General features: G+C 42.4%; 1 protein-coding gene across 6 annotated transcripts in view; it reads left to right on the top strand.

The window, feature by feature from the left end:
* Window positions 1-26,050, top strand: part of ythdc2 (YTH domain containing 2) — a 175,707-nt gene that overhangs the window by 110,259 nt on the left and 39,398 nt on the right. For 3 of the 6 annotated variants that reach the window (XR_010974877.1, XR_010974881.1, XM_068029854.1), the window contains 4 exons: window positions 3,048-3,253; window positions 3,479-3,686; window positions 15,136-15,245; window positions 21,533-21,831. Coding sequence is in view for 1 of the 6 variants with exons in the window: in XM_068029854.1 (XP_067885955.1) it covers window positions 3,048-3,253; window positions 3,479-3,686; window positions 15,136-15,245; window positions 21,533-21,831 (823 nt within the window). In the remaining 5 variants the exon portion in view is untranslated. The remainder of the gene's footprint in view (window positions 1-3,047; window positions 3,254-3,478; window positions 3,687-15,135; window positions 15,246-21,532; window positions 21,832-26,050) is intronic. The other 3 variants (XR_010974878.1, XR_010974879.1, XR_010974880.1) reach the window with 3 other exon arrangements.

Raw genomic sequence — 26,050 nt, forward strand, 5'->3', positions numbered from 1 at the left:
CCCTCTGATCACAGAAACAATTTGCTAGTAAAATTAACTGGCAAGAAACATATTGGTTTTAATGTGGTACGCATGCAGATATAGGGGCACTGTAAAGTATAATGTGTAAACTGCATCTCTGTCAAGATTTCATTGAAAATAGCAGTTTATTTATATTCTGTAAGTATCTGTATTTCAGGGTGCATGGATGTTCTTCAAAATCTGTTACTCAAAGTATTGTTTGATTTTTCAAACATTTAAATATGCAAATAAACTGCAACTGTATTGTTGCTGCAAAGTAATTTATTTTTGCCTTGACACTGCTTTTGCAATGTAAATGCAAGTTGAATCCATTGTAAGGACATAAACCTGGATGAAACCAGCTTGGGATTTCCAGGAGGAGGGCATATTTCCATTTCACATCCCATCAATCTCTCCTGTGCTCATCATTCACCGCCACCAGGTTCTCTGGAAACGCTGAACTTTTCTTCCTTTTTTTGCTTCGCTAACCTTTCATTACTTGCTCTCAACTTTGACCACTCATTCTCCACCGCACTCTCTCCCACTCTCAAACACCAACCTCTTTTGAAGCTTCACTTTTCTCTCCCCTTTCCACGTAAAATGTGTCTATCCTCTTGTTGCCCCCTCCTCGCCTGAAAGCTTTCAAATCCTGCTTGTTGACTGACCACCTCTGCATACTTCAGCTACAATCAGAAACCCCATTGGAGGAAATCGTCTGCATTGCTATCTCCAAGAGACTCACTGAACAAGTCATCTACCTCTTCAAACTAAAAGCCTCAGGATGACTGAATTCAGCTGGAAGCCAGCCGAATCACCAAACGCCACAGACTGTATACCTTTTTTATGGACTTTAACTCAACCAATCTACCCTTCCCCACTCTGTAACCTAGTTGTGTGTGAGTGAATGAAAGTTGGCATGTTATTTTATTAGTTTGGATTAGGTACAGTAAAGTTAATCTCTTTCTTTGTTAACTCAAGAAAACCTGTCCGATTGGTTCTTAAGATCATAGCAAGTAAGTAATCAAACACCTACTGAATTGGCCAGTACATCCACTTTAAGAAAGAATTAAACCTGTTGTGGTCTAACAAGGAGAGGGAAAAGAAGGAAGCCCTTCAACCCCTGCTCACTTGACCGTAATACTCTGCTCCACCCAAACTGTTAGGACTGAGGTGGGAGGAGTGCACTTTTTTTTTCTAGTTCCACTTCTCCACAGTTAACATATATTTAAATGTTTACCCAGTTACCGATGTGGTCAATAATAGACTCTATTTTTTATCCTAGAATAACCTGCACCAACCTGGTTTCTTTAATAAACAACAAAATTATCAGCTTATTATAAAACAAGACTTAACCAGTAATGAAACAAAGCATTAACACACAGATTGAAATATGAAAGTTCCCCTTTTTAAATTTCCTCACACTCAAAAAAAAAAATACAGAAATTCTCTCTGCAGAGCTCTGTTACAAAAAAAAAGACATAAAGAATACTTTGACCAAATACCTGCTAATTCTTGAAGAAGAAAAAAAGATATGTCAGTTGTCCCTTTTTGGTTTGACGTCTCAAATTTGCATAGACGGCTGTCACTAGGATCTTTATAGAACAGTTCTTTTCAGGTGACATTGAAGATCAGTTTGGCAGGCTTTCCCGGAGAAATGCAGCAACAGGGGTTTCTGGCAGGCCTTCCAGGAGGAATGCGCCATCAGTTTCTCTATTTCTTACACTCGCTTCTAAGAGCTTCTCAAAGAGATGGAAAACCCGGCAGACTTTTCAAAGAGAGATGGAGAAAGGCTGAGCTGGGGTTTTGTCCTTGGCAGGTTGATTAAAAAAAAAAGACCTCCTTTCAAAACACTGTCCATACCCCCAACTGACTGTCCAAAGCGACACCAAAACAAAATCTCGAGTCGAGCCTCCTGACCCCTATAAATCTTGTGGCTGTGCATCAAGTGTTGCATGCTGGAGCTTAGGTCCTTGATCAGATTCGTGAGAACGGTTCCAGGTATGAGGACTTTCAGATCTGTGGCTAGATGGAAGAAGCTGAGGTTGTTCTCTTTGGAGAAGAGATGATTAAGAGGATATTTGATAGAGGTGTTAAAAATCATGACAGAGTAGATAGGGAGAAACTGTAATAAAAACAAGAAATGCTGGAAATACTCAGCAGGTCTGACAGCATCTGTGGAGAGAGAAGCAGAGTTACCGTTTCAGGTCAGTGACCCTTCGTCAGAACTGGCAAATATTAGAAATGTAAAATGTTTTAAGCAAGTAAAGCGGGTGTGGGGCAAGAGATAACAAAAGAAAAGGTGTTGATAGGACAAGGTCACAGAAACGGTTCCTGTTAGCGGATGAATTGAAAACCAGGCGGCACCGATTTAAGGCAAAAGAAGCAACGACATGAAAAACCTTTTTACACAGTAAGTGGTTAGGATCTGGAATGCACTGTCTGAGAGTGTGATGGAAGCAGATTCAATTGTGGTTTTCAAAAAGAGAATTGGACAATTATTTGAAGAGAAAAAAATTTGTAGGGCTACAGGGAAAAGTGGGGGGAGGGGGACTAGGTGAGTTGGTCTTAGAAAACTGGCACGGACATGAAGGGGATGAATGGCCTCCTGTACTGTAACTATTTTCTAGATTCTTTTTAACACGTGGCTTCTTGCTGCTGCTTACACAAGGTGGGTTTCCTGCAGGCAGACTAGGGATGCCCAGTTTCTGAAAAGATTTTGTTTGTGGTTTCATTTCAGTAGGTTTGTCAGCATGAAGCTAGAGCTATAAATGCTTTCAGCATTCATGTAATTAAAAAAAAAATTAACTATATCTGATTTTGTTCCTCTTTAAATTGGTACGTGGGGACAAGATCTTTGAGTATTCCTTAAGAGCTGGCGAGCTTAAAGTGAATATTGTAAACCACTTTAATATATTTGTAATTAATTTTATCTGTAATTTTCTGTTTGCTTTTGTATTTATTTGAAGAATATATTGAAGACCAGTTTGACCTGATTGTTTTGCTTCCTTATTGTTTTCCTTTTACCTATGTTTAATATTGCCTCACAGGTTTTGTGAGGGCACGAGGGGGAGGTGACATTCGAGATGTGAACACAAACTCTGAGAATTGGGCTGTGGTGAAAGCTGCATTAGTTGCAGGCATGTACCCAAATCTCATCCACGTTGACAGAGAGAATTTAATGTTGACTGGGTCTAAAGAAAAGAAAGTCAGATTTCACCCTACCTCAGTTCTCAGCCAGCCACAGTATAAGAAGGTAGGACTTGTGCTTTCTAACATTAGAAGATTAGTGTGGAACTTTTTCAGCATCTAATTAACTCGGAACTTTTTAAAAACTACACTCTCAATTTAAGTGAAAAGCAACTGCTATTTGGCCACTGCATTCAAATATCTGTCATATTTCATTTTTAATTTCATAGCCAAATAATTATTTGTGAAACTGTATATTATTATCTAATGTAAACCCTAAATTTTGTATTAGATTCCCCCAGCAAATGGACAAGCTGTGGCTGTTCAAGCAATGCCCACTGACTGGCTTATTTATGATGAAATGACAAGAGCGCACCGAATTGCTAATATACGCTGCTGTTCTGCTGTAACGCCAATCTCCGTGGCCTTATTTGGTGGTCCAGCTAGACTATCAAGCAGTGCATTACAAGAACCCTCTTCTCCTCGAGGTAACACATACAGTGAGTCAAAATTATTTCTTAATAAACTGCAGTATGTTTTTGTTGACAGATGTGTCATTTAGTTAAATTCATTTCAGAAACTAAATATTTTTTGTACTAAGTATAAGTTAGAGAATAAAGAAAATTAGTTTGAAACCAGCTTTAAGTGCCCTTTGAAATGTATTCTCTAGATTAAAAATTGCATTTGCGTGATAGTTTCCTTTTCCTGAAAAATAATTAGGACATGAAGATTTTCATTACTCTTCGGTATTATGACCAAACAAATTGGCAATTATTTAATAAGAACATAAGAAATAGGAGCAGGAGTAGATCATGTGGCCCATTGAGCCTGTACCACCATTCAATACGATCATGGCTGATGATCGACTTCAACGCCACACTCTCACCTACTCACCATATCCCTTGATTCCCGATTCTCTGAGAGACCAAAAATCTGTCTATCTCAGCCTTAAATATATTCAACAATGGAGTATGCACAACCCTCTGAGATTGAGAATTCCAAAGATTCACAACCCTTTGAGTGAAGAAATTTATCCCCTCTGTCCTAAATGATTGGCCCCTTTTCGACTGTGCTTCTGTGTTCCAGATTCCCTAGCCAGAGCAAACAACCTTTCAGTATCTACCCTATCAAGCCCATTCAGAATCTTACATGTTTCAATGAGATCACCTCTCATTCTCCTAAACTCCAGAGAATATAGACCTGAAACGTTAACTTTGCTTCTCTCTCCACAGATGCTGCCTGACCTGAGCATTTCCAGCACTTTGTTTTTATTTTGGAGTTGCAACACCTTGTCCCATGACTATGGTTTTCTCGACATTTATAGTCAAGGAGAACAAGTTACAGGCATGGAAGAGACTGTTCGTGAGCCTTTGTAGCTGCATTTCCGTGTGAGCGACTAGTGCAGCATCAGCGTAGAGCAGTTCTAGGGGAGGCGTTGGCGTGGTGGTAAAGTCACTAGACTAATAACCCAGAGCACCAGGCTAATGCTCTGGGATAAAAGCAAAATACTGCGGATGCTGGAAATCTGAAACAAAAACAAGAAATGCTGGAATCACTCAGCAGGTCTGGCAGCATCTGTGGAAAGAGAAGCAGAGTTAACGTTTCGGGTCAGCGACCCTTCTTCGGAACTGGAACTAATGCTCTGGGAACATGGGTTGAAATCCCAACGTGGCAGATGGTGGAATTTGAATTCAATTAATAAATCTGGAATTAAAAAGCTAATCTAGTGGTGATCATGAAACTATTGTTGATTGTTGTAAAAACCCAACTGGTTCACTAATGTCCTATAGGGAAGGAAATCTGCCATCCTTACCTGGCCTACCTGTGATTCCAGACCCACAGCAACGTGGTTGACTCTTAAATGCCCTCTGAAATGGCCTAGCAAGCCACTCAGTTGTACCAAACCGGTACAAAATCGAAGAGAAGGAACCTACATCCTAAAGACTGCAGAGGTTCAAGAAGGCAGCTCACCTCCTTGTCACGGACAAGTAGGGATGGGCAATAAATGCTGGCGTAGCCAGCGATGCCCACATCCCCTGAACTAATTTTCTTTAAAAATCAGGTCGCGATGTCTTTGCTTTCAGCAGAATAATAAATATATATATAATTTTATTATATTGCATATAACATTTTGGGGAGTGGGTAAAGGAGTAGGTTTCCTTTTTAAACCCACATTCCTAGGTCCATTGCCAATCTGGTAGCAGGTGGTCAAATTTGTTGCTGGTGCTAAGCTGAGAGAGACCGTGGAATCAAAAAAGCAGCATACAAGTTGCAATGCGTTGCATTAAATATGTATGTGGGCAGATCAATGGCAGATCAAATTGAATGTGGATAAGTGCAAACTACTGCACATAGGATGGAAAAATAAGCAGTAAAATTATTCAAAGAATGGTGATTAAATAGCTATAGATGAAGTGGAAAGAGACCGAGCAGTCTTGGTAGGCTCAACATTCAACATGTACAACCAGAAGCCAACAACGCCAATAGAATGTTAAATTTTATTGCCAAAGGAGTAGAAATATAACTTGGAAGAATTGTGTTCAACCATTTACAGTTCTCTGGTTAGATTTATGCAGATCTGGATTCTGTATCGGCAGCCATCCCAAAACAAGACAGACTGATTCTACTGGGAGATTTTAATGCCAGAGTTGGGTGCAACTGCACCTTCTGGAAGGGCACCATCGGAGAAAATAGGAGTGGGTAATTTAAATGCCAACAGCCTTCTCCTCACCAAGTGCATTGAACATCAGCTTGCTGTCACAAACACTCTCTTTCATCAGAAAGGTAAACATAAGACAACGTGGATACACAACCGATCCAAGCATTGGCATCTCCTCGACTACATTGTTGTCTGAGCCCGGGATAGGAAGGATGTGCACGTCACCCAAGTCATGCAGGATGCAAACGACTGCTGGACAGACCATAGACTTATATGCTCCACCATGAGCATATGTCTGGCACCCAAACACTGTAGATCCTTAAAGAAATCCAGGAGAAGATTAAACATCCATGCTCTCCAGGATATAAAAACCAGAGAACAATTCCAAGTGAAACTTTCTTCCCATCTTGCTCTCACAGGTTCCAATGATGCCAGTGTGGAAGAGCTTTGGGACAAGATCAAATCTGCGATCCAGGAGACATGTATCCAGATCATCGGGTTTGAATCTCACAGGCACCACAGCACAGGTTTGACGAAATGGTAAAGAATACACAGAATTCTCAATCGGAAACGCCAAATCTTCATTCTATGTCAAAATCACCCTACATCACAGCATAAACAAGAATACTTACTACTGAAATCTGAAGCTCAGAGAATGATACGTGTCATACGAACATACGAATTAGGAGCAGGAGTAGGCCACGCGGCCCTTCGAGCCTGCTCCGCCATTCAATAAGGTCATGGCTGAACTGATTACTCCACATTTCCAGCTACTCCCGATAACCTTCCATCCCCTTGTTTATCAAGAATCTATCTACCTCTGACTTAAAAATATTTAAAGACTCTGCTTCCACTGCCTTTTGAGGAAGAGAACTACAAAGACTCACGACCCTCGGAGAAAAGATTTCTCCTGATCTCTGTCTTAAATGGGTGACCCCTTATTTTTAAACAGTGACCCATTGTTCTAGATTCTTACACAAGGGGAAACATCCTTTCCACATCCATCCTGTCATCACCCCTCTGGATTTTGTATGTTTCAATCAAGTCGCCTCTTCCTCTTCTAAATTCCGCCGGATGCAAGCCACGCCTGTCCAATCTTTCCTCATAAGACAACCTGCCCATTCCAGGTATTAGTCTAGTAAACCTCTGTACTGCCTCCAACGCATTTACATACTTCCTTAAATAAGGAGACCAGTACTGTACACAGTACTCCAGATGTGGTCTCACCAATGCCCTGTGTAGCTAAAGCATAACCACCTTACTTTTGTATTCAATTCCCCTCACGATAAATGATAATTCTATTCGCTTTCTTAATTACATGCTTTACCTGTGTACTAACCTTTTGCGATTCATGCACAAGGACAACCAGATCTCTCTGCATCTCAGAGCTCTGCAATCTCTCACCATTTAGTTAAGGTGCTTTTTTTATTCCTCCTGCCAAAGTGGACAATTTCCCACTTTCCCACATTATACTCCATTTGCCAGGTCTTTCCCCACTCACTTAACCTATCTATATTCCTTTGTAGCCCCCTTATGTCCTCTTCACAAGTTACTTTCCTACCTATCTTTGTGTCATCAGCAAATTTAGCAATGATACCTTCGGTCCCTTCATCTAAGTCATTTATATAAATTGTAAGAAGTTGAGGCCCCAGCACAGATCCCTGTGGCACACCACTCGTTACATCTTGCCAACCAGGAAATGACCCATTTATGCCTACTGTTTCCTGTTAGCTAGCCAATCTTCTATCCATGCCAGTATGTTACCCCCTACACCATGAGATTTTATTTTCTGCAATAACTTTTGATGTGGCACCTTATCAAATACCTTCTGGAAATCTAAGTACAATACATCCACTGGTTCCCCTTTATCCGCAGCACATGTAACTCCCTCAAAGAACTCCAATAAATTGGCTAAACGTGATTTCCCTTTCACAAAACCATGTTGACTCTGCCTGATTACCTTGAATTTTTCTAAATGCCCTGCTATAACGTCTTTAATAACAAACATTTTCCCTAAGAATAAGTGATGGGTAGAGAACATAGAACATAGAACATAGAACATACAGCACAGAACAGGCCCTTCGGCCCACAATGTTGTGCCGATCCTTTGTCCTCTGTCAAGGACAATTTAATCTATACCCCATCATTCTCCTTTATCCATATACCTATCCAAAAGCCTTTTGAAAGTCCCTAAAGTTTCTGACTCAACAACTTCCCCGGGCAAGGCATTCCATGCCTCGACCACTCTCTGGGTAAAGAACCTTCCCCTGACATCCCCCTTATATCTCCCACCCTTCACCTTAAATTTATGACCCCTTGTAACGCTTTGCTCCACCCGGGGAAAAAGTTTCTGACTGTCTACCCTATCTATTCCCCTGATCATCTTATAAACCTCTATCATGTCACCCCTCATCCTTCTCCTTTCTAATGAGAAGAGGCCTAGAATGTTCAGCCTTTCCTCGTAAGACTTATTCTCCATTCCAGGCAACATCCTGGTAAATCTCCTCTGCACCCTCTCCAAGGCTTCCACATCCTTCCTAAAATGAGGCGACCAGAACTGCACACAGTACTCCAAATGAGGCCTTACCAAGGTCCTGTACAGCTGCATCATCACCTCACGGCTCTTAAATTCAATCCCTCTGCTAATGAACGCTAACACCCCATATGCCTTCTTCACAGCCCTATCCACTTGAGTTGCAACTTTCAATGATCTATGCACATAGACCCCAAGGTCTCTCTGCTCCTCCACATGCCCAAGAACCCTACCGTTAACCCAGTATTTTGCATTCATGTTTGTCCTTCCAAAATGGACGACCTCACACTTTTCAGGGTTAAACTCCATCTGCCAATGAAATCCAACCTTATGCAGACCAGCATGACGTGCAGCTTTTTCCAGGCCACCGAGACCATTTATGGACTAAAAACAAATGGTTTCTCCTCTCTCCACTCACCCCGCCCACCCCCACCCAGGAGTCAACTGTATCGGACAAAACCGTCAAAACAATCCCTTAACAGCCTGAGAGATCATATTTCGGTATGCTCCCAACACTTGCTTAGATAAAAGAGGCTATCCAACAGATGAAGAATAACTAGGTGTCTTGTCCAGGCAGCATTCCTGGAGAGATCTGTAAAGCTGGTGGTCATGAGCTTTTGCTTCAACACTCAGAACTTTTTACAAGAATCTGGGAAGAGGTAGTAGTTCCCAACTTCTGCAGTGTCATCCTTGTTTCACTTTTAAGAAGGGCGATACTTCCATACTGGGGAAGAATCTCTCACTAATCCTCCTGCACCACCTCCTACCCATCAGTGAAAACATACTTCCGGAGACCCAATGTGGTTTCCGGCCATCCAGGGGAATCACAGGGTGTGATCTTTGTCGCTCGACAAATCCAAAAAAAAAAGTCCCTGGAACAACGCAAAGAGCTTTACATGACCTTTATTGATCTGTCAAAGGCCTTTGATTCCATCAACCACGAAGCTCTTTGGAAAATTCTCCAGTGACTTGGACGTCCAGCAAAATGATACTGTCCTGTGACTCTTGCATAATGGTGTGACAGCAACAGTCCTTTGCATTGGACTGGAGACCGCGCTCTTTTGTATCCGAACAGGTGTATGATCGCGCCAACTTACTTCACTATTTACTTCAGCCTGGTTATGGAACTCATTCATGACCAACTCCCACAAGCGGTCATGATTGAATTTCAATTGGATGGGAAGTTTTTCAACCTTAACAGGCTAAGAGCCAAGACTAATGTGACTCCATATTCATGACTTACATTATGCCAACGACTATGCAGTTGTGGCCCATGCTGCAAGTGATGTTCAGACCACACCCAACCTCTTCAACTCCACGTACAAAAGGATGGGTCTCTCACTCAACATCATCAAGACCAAAATCTGTCAGCCTTTCCCCGGACAAGCACCTACATCTCCAGCTATTGTTATTGATGGGGAGATTTTAGAAGTCGTTGAACACTTTCCATATCTCGGCAGCTACCTTTCTCAAAAGGTCACCATTGAAGTGACGATCCAGCACAGAATTAGCTATGCCAATGCAGCCTTCGAAAAATTGTGTAGTCGTGTCTTCAACAACAGAGATCTCCATAAAAAGACAAAGGCTTTTAGACCCACCAAATAGTGAGAGGGAGGTAGAAGAACAAATATGTAGGCAAATTTCTGAGTGCAAAAACTATAGGACAATAATAGTTGGGGATTTCAACTACCCCAATATCAACTGGGATGCAAACAGGGTGAAGGGCGCAGAGGGGAAAAATTCTTGAACTGCATTCGAGAACTTTTTTAGCCAGCACGTAACAAGCCCAACGATAAGGGGCGCAATTCTAGATTTAGTTTTCGGTAATGAAGCTGGACAAGTGGAGGAAGTAACAGTGGGTGACCATTTTGGAGATAGTGACCATAATACAGTAAGTTATAGCATAATCATGGAAAAGGACAAAGATAAAACAGGAGTAAAAGGTCTAAATTGGAGAAAGTTTCTTAAAATTCGCCTGAGAGGTGACCTGGCAAAAGTGGACTGGATACAGCTACTTGAGGGAAAATCAGTGGCAAACCAGTGGGAGGCATTCAAAAACGAGATACTACAGGCAGAGTGTAGGCATGTCCCCACTAAGATAAAAAGTGGTACAGCCAGATCTAGAGCTCCCTGGTTATCTAGAAGCTTACTGGGTCAATTAAAGCAGAAAAAGAAAGCTTATGACGATCACAAAAATCTTAATACTTTAGGAAACCCAGAGGAATATAGAAAGTGCAGGGGTGAATTAAAAAAGGAATTTAGAAAAGCAAAGAGAGGACATGAAAAATGATTGGCAAGTAAAATCAAGGAAGACCCAAAGATGTTTTATCAGCACATTAAGGGCAAGAGGATAACTAAGGAAAGGGTAGGGCCTATCAGAGATGTGCAAGGGAACCTGTGCGTAGATGCAGAAGATTGGGCAGGATTCTTAATGGTTTTGTCTCTGTCTTCACAAAGGAGAGGGTTGATGTAGACATTGTAGTTCAAGAGGAAGAGTGCGAAATATTAGATAACGATAAGCATAATGAGGGAGGGAGTACTAGAGGGTTTGACATCCTTGAAAGTGGATAAATTGCCAGGGCCAGTTGGATTACATCCCAGATTGTTAAAGGAAGCCAGGGAGGTCTGCAAATGTTGTACCATTGTTTAAAAATGGTGTGAGGAATTGGCCATATAATTATAGGCAGGTCAGTCTGACCTCGGTGATGGGTAAATTGTTAGAATCTATTGAGGGAAAGGATAAATTGCCACCTAGAAAGGCACGGATTAATCAGGGATAGTCAGCATGGATTTGTTAAGGGAAGGTCATGTCTTACTAACTTAATTGAGTTTTTTGAGGAAGTAACCAAAAGGATTGATGAGGGTAGTGCAGTGGATGTGGTCCACATGGACTTTAGTAAGGCATTTGACAAGATCCCACATGGAAGACTGGCCAGTAAAATGAAAGCCCATGGGGTACAGGGGGATGTGGCAGGTTGGATCGAGAATTGGCTTAGGGACAGGAAACAAAAGGTAGTGGTCGACTGATGTTTTTCTGAATGGAAAGTGATTTCCAGTGGCGTTCCACAGGGCTCAGTGTTGGGTCCCTTGCTGTTTGTGGTATATATTAATGATTTGGAGTTAAATGTGGGAGGCATGATTGGGAAATTTGCTGATGGCACAAACATTGGTCATGTAGTTGATGGTGAAGAGGATAGCTGTAGACTCCAGAATGTCAATGGTTTGGTTGAGTGGGCAGAAAAGTGGCAAATGGAATTCAATCAGATAAGTGTGAGGTAATGCATTTGGGGAGGGCAATTAAATCGAGGGAATACACAATAAACGGGAGGATATTGAGAGGGGAGAAGTGAGAGACCTTGGAGTGTATGTCCACAGGTCCCTGAAGGTGGCAGGGCAGGTAGATAGAATGCTGAAGAAGGCATATGGAAGACTTTCCTTTATCAGCTGGGGTATAGAATACAAAAGCAGGGATGTAATGCTGGAACTGTATAAAACGCTGGTTAGGCCGCAGTTGGAGTATTGCATACAGTTCTCGTCACCACATTACAGAAAGGACATAATTGCTCTGGAGAGAGTACAGAGGAGATTTACAAAAATGTTAGGGTTTGAAAGTTGCAGCTATGAAGAAAGATTGGATAGGCTAGGGTTGTTTTCCTTAGAACAGAGGAGGCTCAGGGGTAACTTAATTGAGGTGTACAAGATTATGTGGGACCTATGTAGAGTAGACAGGAAGGGCCTGTTTCTCGTAGTGGAGAGGTCAATTACCAGGGGGCACAGATTTACGGTGATTGGTAGGATTAGAGGGGACATGAGAAACTTATTCACCCAGAAGGTGATGGGTGTCTGGAATTCACTGCCAGGAATGGCGGTGGAAGCAGAGACCATCAATTCTTTTAAAAGGTACCTGGACATGCACCTGAAGTGCTGCAAGGCTATGGACCAGGTGCCGGAAGGTGAGATTAGATTGGGTGGCTAGTTGCTATTTTACTTTTCTTCTTGCCCACACGGGCACGACGGGCTGAATGGCCGCCTCCTGTGCCGTAACTTTTCCATGTTTCTATGGTTCTACAATGCTGTTGATGTCACCACTCTTCTATATGGAAGTGAGACTTGAGTCACCTATCAAAGGGCGGCACAGTGGCGCAGTGGTTAGCACTGCAGCCTCACAGCTCCAGGGACCCAGGTTCGATTCTGGGCACTGCCTGTGTGGAGTTTGCAAGTTCTCCCTGTGTCTGCGTGGGTTTTCTCCGGGTGCTCCGGTTTCCTCCCACAAGCCAAAAGACTTGCAGGTTGGTAGGTAAATTGGCCATTATAAATTGTCACTAGTATAGGTAGGTGGTAGGGAAATATAGGGACAGATGGGGATGTTTGGTAGGAATATGGGATTAGCATAGGATTAGTATAAATGGGTGGTTGATGGTCGGCACAGACTCGGTGGGCCGAAGGGCCTGTTTCAGTGCTGTATCTCTAATCTAATCTAAAAAAAAAAGGCACCTCCGGTTGCTGGAGAATATCCACCACAATGTCTCCGCAGGATACTCGGTCAATTGGGAAGACAGGCGAACAAACTCCAGCATCCTGACCAAAGCCAATTCCTCCAGCGTCGCAACCATGATGATGCGAAATCAGCTCCACTGGTCTGGGCATTGCTTCCACATGCCAAATAATTGGCTTCTGAAGCAGATCTTTTCACAACTTATGGATGGCACCCGATCTCAAGGAGGACAAAAAAACGTTTTAAGGATACTCTGAAAGCCTCATTGAAAAGGGGATAAATTGACATCGATCTGTGGGAGGAACATGCTGCTAATAATGTCATGTGACACGTCACCCAACAAACCACAATGCAGTCAGAAACTGGCTGTATGAGCTCTGTTGCAGAGAAGCGTTGAAAGGAGAAGGAGAGTGTCTACGACCCTGGATCGAGGACCTCCCTCCATCCCTTAGGTCAATGCTTGTCCTCTCTGCACAAAGACCTGTGTTTCCAGGATTGGCCTGCTGAGTTACCTGAGGACAAAAATCATGAACACTGGCAGACATCATCCTCGTTTCGAGGGACGACGATTATGGCATCTAGTTCTGTTTTGTGATTATATAGCAGACATTCAGGCACTAGATACAGTGCAGGGGAGAACCATAAGGCGATCCCTAATGTCAGAAAACTGAGTTGTGGGGAATGATTAGAGAGGCTTAGACTATGCAGCCTGGAAAAGTGGCATTTGAGAGGTAATCTTAGAGGTATATAGAATGGTACATTATATGGAAAAGGTAAACCTGTAATATTGCAATAAATTGAGAGTAATGCAAGGAAACACTGTTCATACTCTTTTTTTAAAAAAAAAAACTGACATCTGGAAATTTATCTTGCAGGGAATGATAAATATTTGAAGTGGTGCTTCTTGGTAGAGTGGTGGATCCAAAAACCCTTTATCCTGTAAACAAACAACAGGATGCTGCAAGGGGAGTTACTATAGGGAACATCTGGTTGAATAAGCTAATATGGGTTGAATGTTCTTTCTCATCCATAATTATCTTGTCACTTTTCCTTCTGCCTTTCCCAGTAGAAAAGTGCAAGGTTTACATTTGCCTGTTGGCACAGCTGAAAGTAGGAATGCACTATGTAGGGGTTCAAAAGTACAAACCACTTTGTTTGCTGCGACGCCGCATGATATAATAACCTTTGCTCTTTCAGAGAACTGGCATGGAAACAATGGGCTGAATGTCCTCCTCCTGTACTGTAACCATTCTATGATTCTAACAGTCTTGCATCATATCCAGCCTATATTCAGTAAAGAGTCAGAAATTTGCTGTGGATTTTTGCTTGTTTAGTTTGCTTGCCAAGGTTGATATGGTTGTAATATAATAAATGTACACAATAGAAAATTATTATTGCCATAAGCAATAGATTTTTTGAGAGTTTTAAGCCTTATATGTTTCCCTCTTCATAATTCAAAAACAGAATGTTGTGTTTTAAAACTTTTTTTTTGCCAAGTACGTTCTTGCTTATCCATTGATGTAAAGATGTTGTACATGTTATATATTTTACATCTTTCTGAAATCCCATCAATCTGGAGTGGAAATAAGAAATTTGTTTTACTGGAAGGCAATGAATATTCTGTTCCTAATTTTTGCAATTCAGAATAAAAAAAAATAGTAAAGCAATGGGTGATTTTACTTGGGGACGGAAGAACAAACTTGTATTTATGTAGCGCCTTTTACACCTGCAGGACATCCCAAACACTTCACACCTATGAAGTAATTTTGAAGTGAGGTCACCATTGTAATATAAGAAAATGTGGAAGACTATTTGTGTATAGCTAGGTTCCACAAACAGCAATGAGATAATGATCAGATAATCTACTTCGGTAATGCCAGTTGGGGGACAAATATTGGCCAGAACAGTGGGAGAAAATCCCATACACCTCTTTGAATAGTGTTGTGGAATCTTTAATGTCCATCTGAGAGAGCAGATGGGGCAATGGTTTAATATCTGATCTGAAAGATAGTACCCCCAACAGTGCAATGTTCCCTCGGAACTGCACTGAAGTGTCAGCCTAGATTATGTGCTGATGTCTCTGGAGTGAGACTTGAACCCTCAGTAGTGTCACCACTGAACCATCTTAGGAAAGGCTGACATCTTAGTAAAAAATCTCTCAACATAGAAACTTAAAAATATGATGACCTTAGTTCAGGTAGTTGGTTCTTAAGAAATCTGATTAAAGGCATACTTATTTTTTCTGTCTGATCTTTCGTGCAGTAGATGGCGTCACCAACGACAGCAGTGATAGTGAAATGGAGGACAAATCCACTTCTAAGATGGCAACTCTGAAGCTAGAAGAGTGGCTGAATTTTAGAATCGACCCTGAAGTGAGTAATTTCTGAATATATGTTCTTGATTTATTTTAGAATAATGACTGGCATATAAGCAAGCTAACGTCTGACAAAGCCCTGCATTGCTATAACAGTATTACACTTCTAAATTGGTTGGCCTTTCAGGATGTTATGTTGATTTCACAATCTCTATGACAAAATATATAATCTCAAAGTCGAATATTTGCTGTAATACTTGAAAAAAAAACTAAGATTTCATAGATTAGGCAGTTTCATTACAAAACAAATATTTTTTGCGATCTCTCATTTTAATTGTTGTTCAAATTAAAATACTCTGGTATCTGCTTGAAAAGTTACATTCCACTATGGGGCTTGTTTCTTTCAAGACTAGATGGCTCCAGCCATCAGGTTCAGAATTGGACCTGTACTTCAAATCAAAAATTATTTGATCTATAGCTGCATTCACATTAGAATTGTAGCATTGTTGAAGGAAGCAGATTTTTGCCATGTTGCTTCGGATTCAGGGCTAGTAGTCTAAGACAGGTTTTGTATTAAACCACACGATCATGCTATTTTATCTGGCAGTCTTTTTCCAGCTTTGCTGTGAAACGGCATTGCCAACAGGCACTTTTGGTACTTCATGATGTTGAACAATCACTCAAACCAAGGGTGAAGGTGGTGTTCTGTCTCCAAGCACCCCCACCCCTCCTCCCTCATCCCCTGCAGTCATAGTGAGGTTTTGACCAGCATTATACAGCTGGCAGCATCATGCAGAGAGAGAAGCACGGCAGGAGCTGAGCAGGCCACAGCTGGAGTACTGTGTACAGTTCTGGGCACCACACTATAGGAAGGATGTGATTGCACTGGAGAGGGTGCAGAGGAGATTCATCAGAATGTTGTCTGGGCTGGAGCATTTCAGCTATGAAGAGAGACTGAAAAGGCTAGGGTTGTTTTCCTTAGAGCAGAGAAAGCTGAGAGGGGACATGATTGAGGTATACAAAATTATGAGGGGCATTGATAGGTTAGATAAGAAGAAACTTTTTCCCTTAGCGGAGGGGTCAATACCCAGAGGGCATAGATTAAGGGGCAGGAGGTTTGGAGGGGATTTGAGGAAAAATATTTTCACCCAGAGGGTGGTTGGAATATGGAATGCACTGTCTGAAGAGGTGGTAGAGGCAGGAACCCTCACAACGTTTAAGAAGTATTTAGATGAGCACTTGAAAAGCCATAGCATACAAGGCTACGGGCCAAGTGCTAGAAATGGAATTAGAATAGTTAGGTGCTTGATGGCCGGCACGGACATGATGGGCTGAAGGGCCTGCTTCTGTGCTGTATAACTCTATGACTCTGAAATCGAAAAGTGACATCAGAGTGATGTCACAATCGACAGTGAGAGTTGGGAAACCGAGCCGCCGGGGTGAGTATACAGGTAAGCTTTTAATTTAATTTAAATCAAACATAGCATCAAACATCCCAGGCAAGCAGCTAGGTGCTTGGTTTGGGAAGAAGCTACCTGTTTGGTGAGTAGCTGGTAAGTGATTAAGGTCCATTCTAATCCTAATGTTTAAAATAGTAAAGGAAGTAGTGGTTAGCTTAATAAAATACATTAAAAAAAGGAAAATAAAATAAGTAATTGAATAAAATAATTAAGTAGTTAATTAAAACACATTAAGGATGGCAGGACAGGCGATGTGTCACGGCTACAGCATGTGGGCACCCCTGGATGGCAGTGTGATCCAGGGAAAACACGTCTGCAGGAAGTGTTTGCCGCTCGAAGCGCTTCAGCTCAGTGTCATTGAACTGGAGGCCGAGCTGCAGACACTGCGACACATCAGGCAGGGGGAAAGTTACTTGGGCATTTTGTATCAGGAGGCAGTCACACCCCTTAGGATAGGGTCTTCTGATTTGGTCAGTAGTCAGGGACAGGAGAGTGTGGCTGCAGCTGAGGCACGTAAGAGGACCCAGAGTGCAGGAGCCTCCGCCTTTGCGATTGTCAAACAGGTCTGAGGTTCTTTCAGCTTGTTTGGATGAGAGTGGGGGCTGCAGGGTGGATGAGCAGCTGGCCCATGGCACCATGGTACAGGAAGCCATTCAAGTGGAGGGAGAGAAAGGGAATGTAGTGGTAGGGGACAGTATAGTTAGGGGGATTGAGGCTGTTCTCTGCAGCAAAGAGCAAGAGTCCAGACAGCTGTGTTGCCTGCCCGGTACCAGGGTTTTGGACGTCTGCTGAGGGCTGGAGAGGAACTTACAGTGGGAGGGGGGAGGATCCAGTTGTCTTAATCCATGTGGGTACCAATGACATAGACAAGACAAGGAAAGACGTTCTGCATAGTCAGTATGAGGAGCTAGGTGCCAAATTAAGAAACAGAACCTCAAAGGTAATAATCTTTGGATTATTACCTGAGCCACGTGCAAAATGGTATAGGGCAAATAAGTTTAGAGAAATTAATGCGTAACTCAAAGACTGGTGTGGTAGAAGTGGGTTCTGGTTCGTGGGGCACTGGCATCAGTACTGGGGAAAGTGGTGGCAGTACTGTTGGGACGGTCTGCACCTGGGGCCAGTGTTCTAGTGAGCCGCATAACTAGGGAGGTAGAGAGGGTTTTAAACTGAAAAGTGGGGGCAAGGGGTCAAATTTGGGAAGATATGGTAAACCAATGAGTAGAGACAAGGCAAGGGAAAGGTATTAATATGGGAAATGATAGACTGTGACAGGAAGGGACAGAGCATACAAATCTAAGTAAATCAATAGATAAGGCTAGAGGTTACAAACATAGTAAAAGGACAAAACTATAAAGGCTCTGTATCTGAATGCACATAACATTCAAAACAAAACCGTGAACTGAGAGTGCAAATAGAAATAAATATGATCTGATAGCCATTACAGAGATATGGCTGCAGGACGACATAGATTGGGATCTGAATATGGGAGGGTATATGGCATTTAGGAAAGACAGGAAGCTAGGAAAAGGTGGAGGGATAGCTCTGTTAATTAATGATGGTATTAGCGCAATAGAGAGGGATGACCTAAGTTTAGGAGACCAGGATGTGGAAGCAGTTTGGGTAGAGATGAGAAATGATAAAGGCAAGAAGTCACTTGTGGGAATGGTATACAAGCCACTTAACATTAACCACGCTGTAGGACGGTGTATAAAGGAAGAAATAATGACAGCTTGTCAGGAAGGTGCAGCGATAATTATGGGGGATTTTAACCTACATATAACCTGGAAAAATCAGATGGGCAGAGGTAGCCTAGATGAGGAGTACATGGGATGTTTTCGGGATAATTTCTTGGGACAATACGTTCTGGAGCCAACCAGAGAGCAGGCTATACGAGACCTGGTATTGTGCAGCTAGATGGGATTAATTAATAATCTCATAGTTAAGGCACCCTTAGGTAGCAGCGATCATAATATGATTGAATTTTTCATTCAGTTTGAGGGAGAGAAGAGTGGTTCCAAGACTAGTATTTTAAACTTAAATAAGGGCAATTATGAGGGCATGAAAGCAGTGCGAGCCAAAGTGAACTGGCAAATCAGGTTAAGGGATAGGTCAATAGAGATGCAGTGGCAGACATTTAAGGGGATTTTCAGAATACACAGAATAGATATATTTCAACAAGAAAGAAAAATTCTAAGGGTCGGATCCGCCATCCGTGATTAACTAAAACAGTTAAAGTAAGTATCAAACTTAACGAAAAAGCCTATAATTGCACAAAGATGGGAGGCAGGTCAGAAGATTGGACAGAATATAAAAACAGCAAAGAATGACTAAAAGATTGATAAGGAAGGTAAAATCAGAGTACAAGAGAAAGCTAGCTAGAAATATAATGACAGATAGTAAGAGTTTCTATAGGTCTTTAAAAAAGAGTTAACAAAGTGAGCGTTTGTCCGATAGAAAGTGAGTCTGGGAAATTAATAACGTATAATAAGAAGATGGCAGATGAATTGATCAGATATTTTACATCGGTCTTCACTATTGAGGATACAAGTAACATTCCAGTATTAGCTGTAAGTCACCAATCACCAGGGAAGTGGTACTGAACAAATTGTTGGAGCTGCCAGCTGATAAGGTCCTGGGTCGTAATGGACTTCATTCTAGGGTGTTAAAAGAGGTGGCTATTGAGACAATTGATGCGTTAGTTTTAATTTTCCAAAATTCCCTAGATTCGGTGTAGGTTCCATTAGATTGGAAAATAGTGAATGTAACTCCTTTATTCAAAAAGGGAGGGAGACAGAAAGCAGGAAACTACAGGCCAGTTAGCTGAACATCTGTCTTAGGGAAAATGTTAGAAGCTATTGTTAAAGACGTTATAGCAGGGCATTTAGAAAAATTCAAGGTAATCAGGCAGAGTCAGCATGATTTTGTGAAAGGGAACTCATGTTTAACCAATTTATTGGAGTTCTTTGAGGGAGTTACATGTGCTGTGGATAAAGGAGAAACAGTGGATGTATTGTACTTGGATTTCCAGAAGACTTTGATAAGGTGCCACATCAAAGGTTATTGCAGAAAATAAAAGCTCATGGTGTCGGGGTAACATTTTGGCATGGATAGAAGATTGGCTAGCTAATAGGAAACAGAGAGTAGGCATAAATGGGTAATTTTCTTGTTGACGATATGCAACGAGTGGTGTGCCACAGGGATCAGTGCTGGTGCCACAACTTTTTACAATTTATATAACTGACTTGGATGAAGGGACCGAAAATATGTTGGCTGAGTTTGTTGATGATTCAAAGATAGGTAGGAAAGTAACTTGTGAAGAGGACATAAGAGGCTACAAAGGGATATAGATAGGTTAAGTGAGTGGGCAAAGACCTGGCAAATGGAGTATAATGTGGAAAAGTGTGAGATAGTCCACTTTGGCAGGAAGAATAAAAACGCATATTATCTAAATGGTGAGAGGATGCAGAGGGATCTGAGCATGAATCGCAGAAGGTTCGTATGCAGGTACAGCAAGTAATTAGGAAAGCTGTTAGAATATTATCATTTATCGCAAGGGGAATTGAATACAAAAGTCAGGACATTATGCTTCAACTATACAGGGCATCGGTGAGACCTCATCTGGAGTACTGTGTACAGTACTGGTCTCCTTATTTAAGGAAGGATGTAAATGTGTTGGAGGCAGTACAGAGAAGGTTTACTCGACTAATACCTGGAATGGGCAGGCTGTCTTATGAGGAAAGATTGGACAGGCTAGGCTTGTATCCGGTGGAATTTAGAAGAGGAAGAGGCAACTTGATTGAAACATGTAAGATCTTGAGGGGCCTTGATAGGGTGGATGTGGAAAGGATGTTTCCCCTTGTGGGAGAATCTGGAACTAGGTGTCACTGTTTAAAAATAAGGGGTCACCCATTTAAGACAGAGATGAGGAGAAATTTTTTCTTTCAGAGGGTCATGAGTCTTTGTAATTCTCTTCCTCAAAAGGCAGTGGAAGCAAAGTCTTTAAATATTTTTCAGGCAGAGGTAGATAGATTCTTGATGAGCAAGGGGGTGGAAGGTTATCGGGGTTAGGTGGAAATGTGGAGTAATCAGTTCAGCCATGAACTTATTGAATGGTGGAGCAGGCTCAAAGGGCCAAGTGGCCTACTTGTGCTCTTAATTCATGTGTTCGTATGCAATATTTGGCTGCAAAGATGTATTTACTGATCTGAGCAGATCCTTGAATCTGACATGGTTGATGTATGTGGCAAGAAGTACTGTTAGAGATTGCATGGCTGATCTGAAATTTGCTGTTACTGAACAGTCTCTTCACTGATGTGCCAGTCAATTCAAAGCTCTTGCAAAATCTAAGGTTAATTTTAGCTCTCAAAAAAAAAAATAGAAAAAAAGGCCCTGTGCCACTTTACAATAAATTCCTGTTTTATATTGTCATTTAATTTCACAAAAAGCAATCTGCTGAACCAAATGTCAATGACCGTTATCCTGTTTGTAAGATTGAAGTATAGAAATGTATGGTAAATTATTCTGGCAAGTTTTAGAATAAACTAGAATTTTTAATCATTAGGGTGCTAACTAAATATGACTCAATCCTTGGTTAATTGGAGTTGCCCACTGAACAAATTTTCCTGATTTTATCTTCGACAGGACCATTAAAACAGAATAGTTGGTCATCCATTCATTTTCTGTTTGTGAAACACTGCAGTATACAAATTAGCTGCCATATATGCTTACATAAGTAATTACACTTCAACAATAATCTGTTGGTTGTAAAGTGTTTTGAGATGATCTGAGGATACAATAAAGAGCTATATATATGCAAGTTCATTAATTTGTGCTTGCTTGTTTTCTTCTTTGACTAATGGATTTTCGCAATGTTTTGTTATAGGCAGCTAGTCTTATCTTACAGTTGCGACAGAAATGGCATAGTTTATTCCTGAGACGTATGCGAGCTCCTTCAAAACCTTGGACTCAGGTTGATGAAGCAACCATCAGAGCAATCATTGGAGTTCTTAGCAGTGAGGAGCAAGCAGCAGGGCTGCAACAACCTTCTGGAATTGGACAAAGACCAAGACCTATGTCTTCAGAAGAGCTTCCAGTATCATCATCTTGGAGATCGAACAGTAGGAAGAGCTCAGCAGAAACAGAGTTTTCAGATGATTCTTCCAGTGTGGAATTTAGGGAAAGGTAGAGCAACAGCAATACTACAAACTTGAACAGTAATTGATTTGCAAAATATATCTAGATGTAGAATATAAGAGCAGAGAGGTTATGTTGGAACTGTATAAATCATTAGTTCGCCCACAACTTGAGTACTGTGTGCAATTCTGGTCACCTCATAACAGAAAGGATGTAATTGCACTAGAGAGGGTACAGAGGAGATTTACAAGGATGTTGCCAGGATTGGAAAAATGAAACCTATGAGGAAAGATTGGGTAGGCTGGGGCTGTTCTCCTTGGAACAGAGAAGGCTAAGGGGAGATTTGATATATACAGAATTGTGAGGGGCCTGGATAGAGTGGAGGTGAAGGGCCTATTTACTTTAGCAGAGAGGTCAGTGACTAGGGGGCATAGATTTAAAGTGATTGGTAGAAAGATTAGAGGGGAAATGAGGAAAAGGTTTTTCACCCAGAGGGTGGTAGGGGTCTGAAACTCGCTGCCTGTAAGGATAGTAGAGGCAAAGGGTGTCTGGATATGCTATGGACCAAATGCTGGAAAGTGGTATTAGGCTGGGTGGCTCATTTTTTGGTGGGCAAGACACGATGGGCCAAGTGGCCTCTTTCTATGCTGTAAACTTTCTATGTGAAGAAGTTATACTGTTGGTATCTAATCTTAGATGTTACGAAAACAAAATTTACATGGAATAACACCACATCTTGTGCCATGTATTGTCTGATGACTTTTGGATCACCCAATTAAATTGCTAGTAATCTCTAGATTATGTAATGCTCTGTGCATACCCAAACAAGTTTAATAGAACAAATGAAGGTTGAACAATGATTTAAATGAAAATAATTCACCAGTTATTAGTGGAAGGATGAAACATTTATGACTGCATTTCTTAACAGTAATTAAATAATTCATACCGAAACATCTTTCAAGCTAATGGCTCAGATTTACCTGCAACGATGGGATCGGTGATGTACATCGTAAGTTACAACATCGGGGAGGTGGTGGCGTAGTGGTAATGTTACTGGGATTGCAATCCAGAGACCCAGGCTAATGGGGATGTGTTCAAATCCCACCATAGCAGCTGGTGGAATTTAAATGCAATTAATAAATCGGGAATTAGGAAAGCTAGTCTCCGTAATGGTGACCATGAAACCATTGTTGATTGTTGTAAAAACCCATCTGGTTCATTAATGTCCTTTCGGGAAGGAAATCTGCCATCCTTACCTAGTCTGGCCTACTTGTGCCTCCAGACCCACGACAATGTGGTTGACTCATAAATGCCCTCTGAAATGGCTAGCAAGCCACTCAGTTGTACCAAACCACTAGAGAAAACTCTATAAGGAATGAAACAGGACAGACCACTTGGCATCGACCGAAGCACCGGAAATGCCAAAGGCACACCCAGCCCTGTTGACCCTGCAAAGTCGTCCTTACTAACGTCTGGGGGCTTGTGTCAAAATTGGGAGAGCTGTCCCACAGACTAGTCAAGCAACAACCTGAAGTGTCATACTCAGGAAATCATACTTTACAATGTCCCAAACATCACCATCGGTCGGACAGGACATACCCACCAGAGGTAGCGGCACAGTGGTACACAGTTGGGAGGGAGTTGCCCTGGCAGTCCTCAACATTGATTCCAGACCCCATGAAGTCTCATAGCATCAGCTCAAACATGGGCAAGGAAACTTCTTGCTGATTTCCATCTACCATCCACCACTCCCCACCCCCCCCCCCCCCCCCTTTCAGCTGATGAATCAGTACTCCTCCATGTCGAACACCACTTGGAAGAAGTACAGAGGGTGGCATGGGCACAGAATGTCCTTTGGGTGGGGAACTTCAATGTCCATCACCAAGAGTGGCTCGGTAGCACCATTACTGACTGAGCTGGTGGCGTCTTCAAGGATGTAGCTGCTAGACTGGGTCTGCAGCAGGTGGTGAGGGAGCCACCAAGAGGGAAAAACCTACTTGACCTCGTCCTCACCAATCTACCTGTTGCAGTTGCATCTGTCCATGACAGTATTGGTAGACTGACCACCGTACAGTCTTTATGGAGATGAAGTCCCGTCTTCACATTGAGCATACCCACCATTGTGTTGTGTGGCACTACCACTGTGCTAAATGGGATAGATTTTGAACAGAGCTAGCAACTCCAAGCTGGTCATCCATGAAGTGCTGGGGAGCCATCAGCAGCAGCAGAATTGTATTCAACCACAATATGTAAGCTCATGGCCTGGCATATCCCACACTCTACCATTACCATCAAGCTGGGGGACCAACCCTGGTTCAATGAAGAGTGCAGGAGGGAATGCCAGGAGCAGCACCAGGCATACCTAAAAATGAGGTGTCAACCTGGTGAAGCTACAACCCAAGACTACATGCATGCCAAACAGTGGAAGCAGCATGCAATAGAATGAGCTAAGTGGTCCCACAGCCAACGGATCAGATCTAAGCTCTGCAGTCCTGCCATATCCAGTCATGAAAGGTGGTGGACAATTAAACAACTAACAGGAAGGAGGAGGTGGCTGCACAATCATCCCCATCCTAATGATGGAGGAGCCCAGTACATCAGTGCAAAAGACGAGACTGAAGCATTTGCAACCATCTTCAGCCAGAAGTGCCGAGTGGGCTATCCATCTCGGTCTGCCCCCGAGATCCCCAGCATCACAGATGCCAGTCTTCAGCTAATTTGATTCACTCTACCTGATATCCAGAAACCGCTGAAGGCACTGGATACTGCAAAGACTTGGTGCTGACTGCTTTCCAACAATAGTACTGAAGACTTGTGCTCGAGAACTAGCTGCGTCCCTAGCCAAGCTGTTCCAGTACAGCTACAACACTGGCATCTACCCGACAGTGTTCTAGGTACGTCCTGTACACAAAAGAACAGGACAAATCCACCCTGGCCAGTTACCACCCTATCGGTCTACTCTCGATTAGCAGCAAAGTAATGCAAGATGTCGTCAACAGCATTCTCAAGTGGCCCTTACTCAGCAGTAACAACCTGCTCGCTGATGCTCAGTTTGGGTTCTGCCAAGGCCGCTCAACTCCTGACCTCATTACAGCCTTGGTCCAAACATGGACAAAAAAGCTGAACTCCAGAGGTGAAGTGAGAGTGACTGACCTTGACATCAAGGCAGCATTTGACCAAGTGTGGCATCAGTGAGCCCCAGCAAAACTGGAGTCAATGGGAATCGGGTGGGGGCGGGTGAAATTTCCACTAGTTGGAGCACAAAGGAAGATGGTTGTGTTTGTTGGAGGTCAATTGTCTCAGTCCCGGGACATCACTGCAGGAGTTCCTCGGGGTAGTGTCCTAGGTCCAACCATCTTCAGCTGCTTCATCAATGACCTTCCCGCCATCATAAGGTCAGATGCGGGGATGTTCGCTGATGATTGCACAATGTTCAGCATCATTTACGACCACTCAGATACTGAATCAGCCCATGTCCATATGCAGCAAGACCTGGACATCATTCAGACTTGGGCTGATAAGTGGCAAGTAACATTTGCGCCACCCAATTGCCATGCAATAACCATTTCCAACAAGAGAGAATCTAGACGTCTTCCCTAGACATTCAATGACATTGCCATCACTGAATCCCCCACTATCATGGAATCATAGAATGGTTACAACACAGAAGGAGGCCGTTCAGCCCATCGTGTCTGTGCCGGCTCTCTGCGAGAGCAACTCAGCTAGTCCTGCACCCCTGCCCTTTCCTCATAGCCTTGTAAATTGTTTCTCTTCAGATAATTATCCAATTTGGTTTTGAAAGTCATGATTGAATCTACCTCCACCATGCTGTCAGGCAGCGCATTCCAGATCCTAACCACTCTGTAAAAAAAAAAAACTTTTTCCTTATGTCTCTTCTGGTTCTTTTGTCAATCACTTTAAGTCAGTGTGCTCTAGTCTCGACCCTTATAGGAACATAGGAGCAGGAGTAGGCCATTGAGCCTGTTCCGCCATTCAGTAAGATCATGGCTGATCATCAACTTCAATGCCTTTTTCCCACTCTCCCCATATCCCTTTTATGTCGTTGGTATTTAGAAATCTGTCAATCTCAATCAAGCTTCCACAGCCCTCTGGGGTGGAGCATTCCAAAGATTCACAACCCTCTGAGTAAAGAAATTTCTCCTTAATTCAGCCCTAAGTGGCTTCCCCCTTATTTTGAAATTTTGTCCCCTGGTTCTAGACTCCCCAACCAAGGGAAGCATCTTACCTGCATCTACCCTGTCTGTCC

Source organism: Heterodontus francisci, chromosome 4 (assembly GCF_036365525.1).
Source record: "Heterodontus francisci isolate sHetFra1 chromosome 4, sHetFra1.hap1, whole genome shotgun sequence".
NCBI lineage: Eukaryota > Metazoa > Chordata > Chondrichthyes > Heterodontiformes > Heterodontidae > Heterodontus > Heterodontus francisci.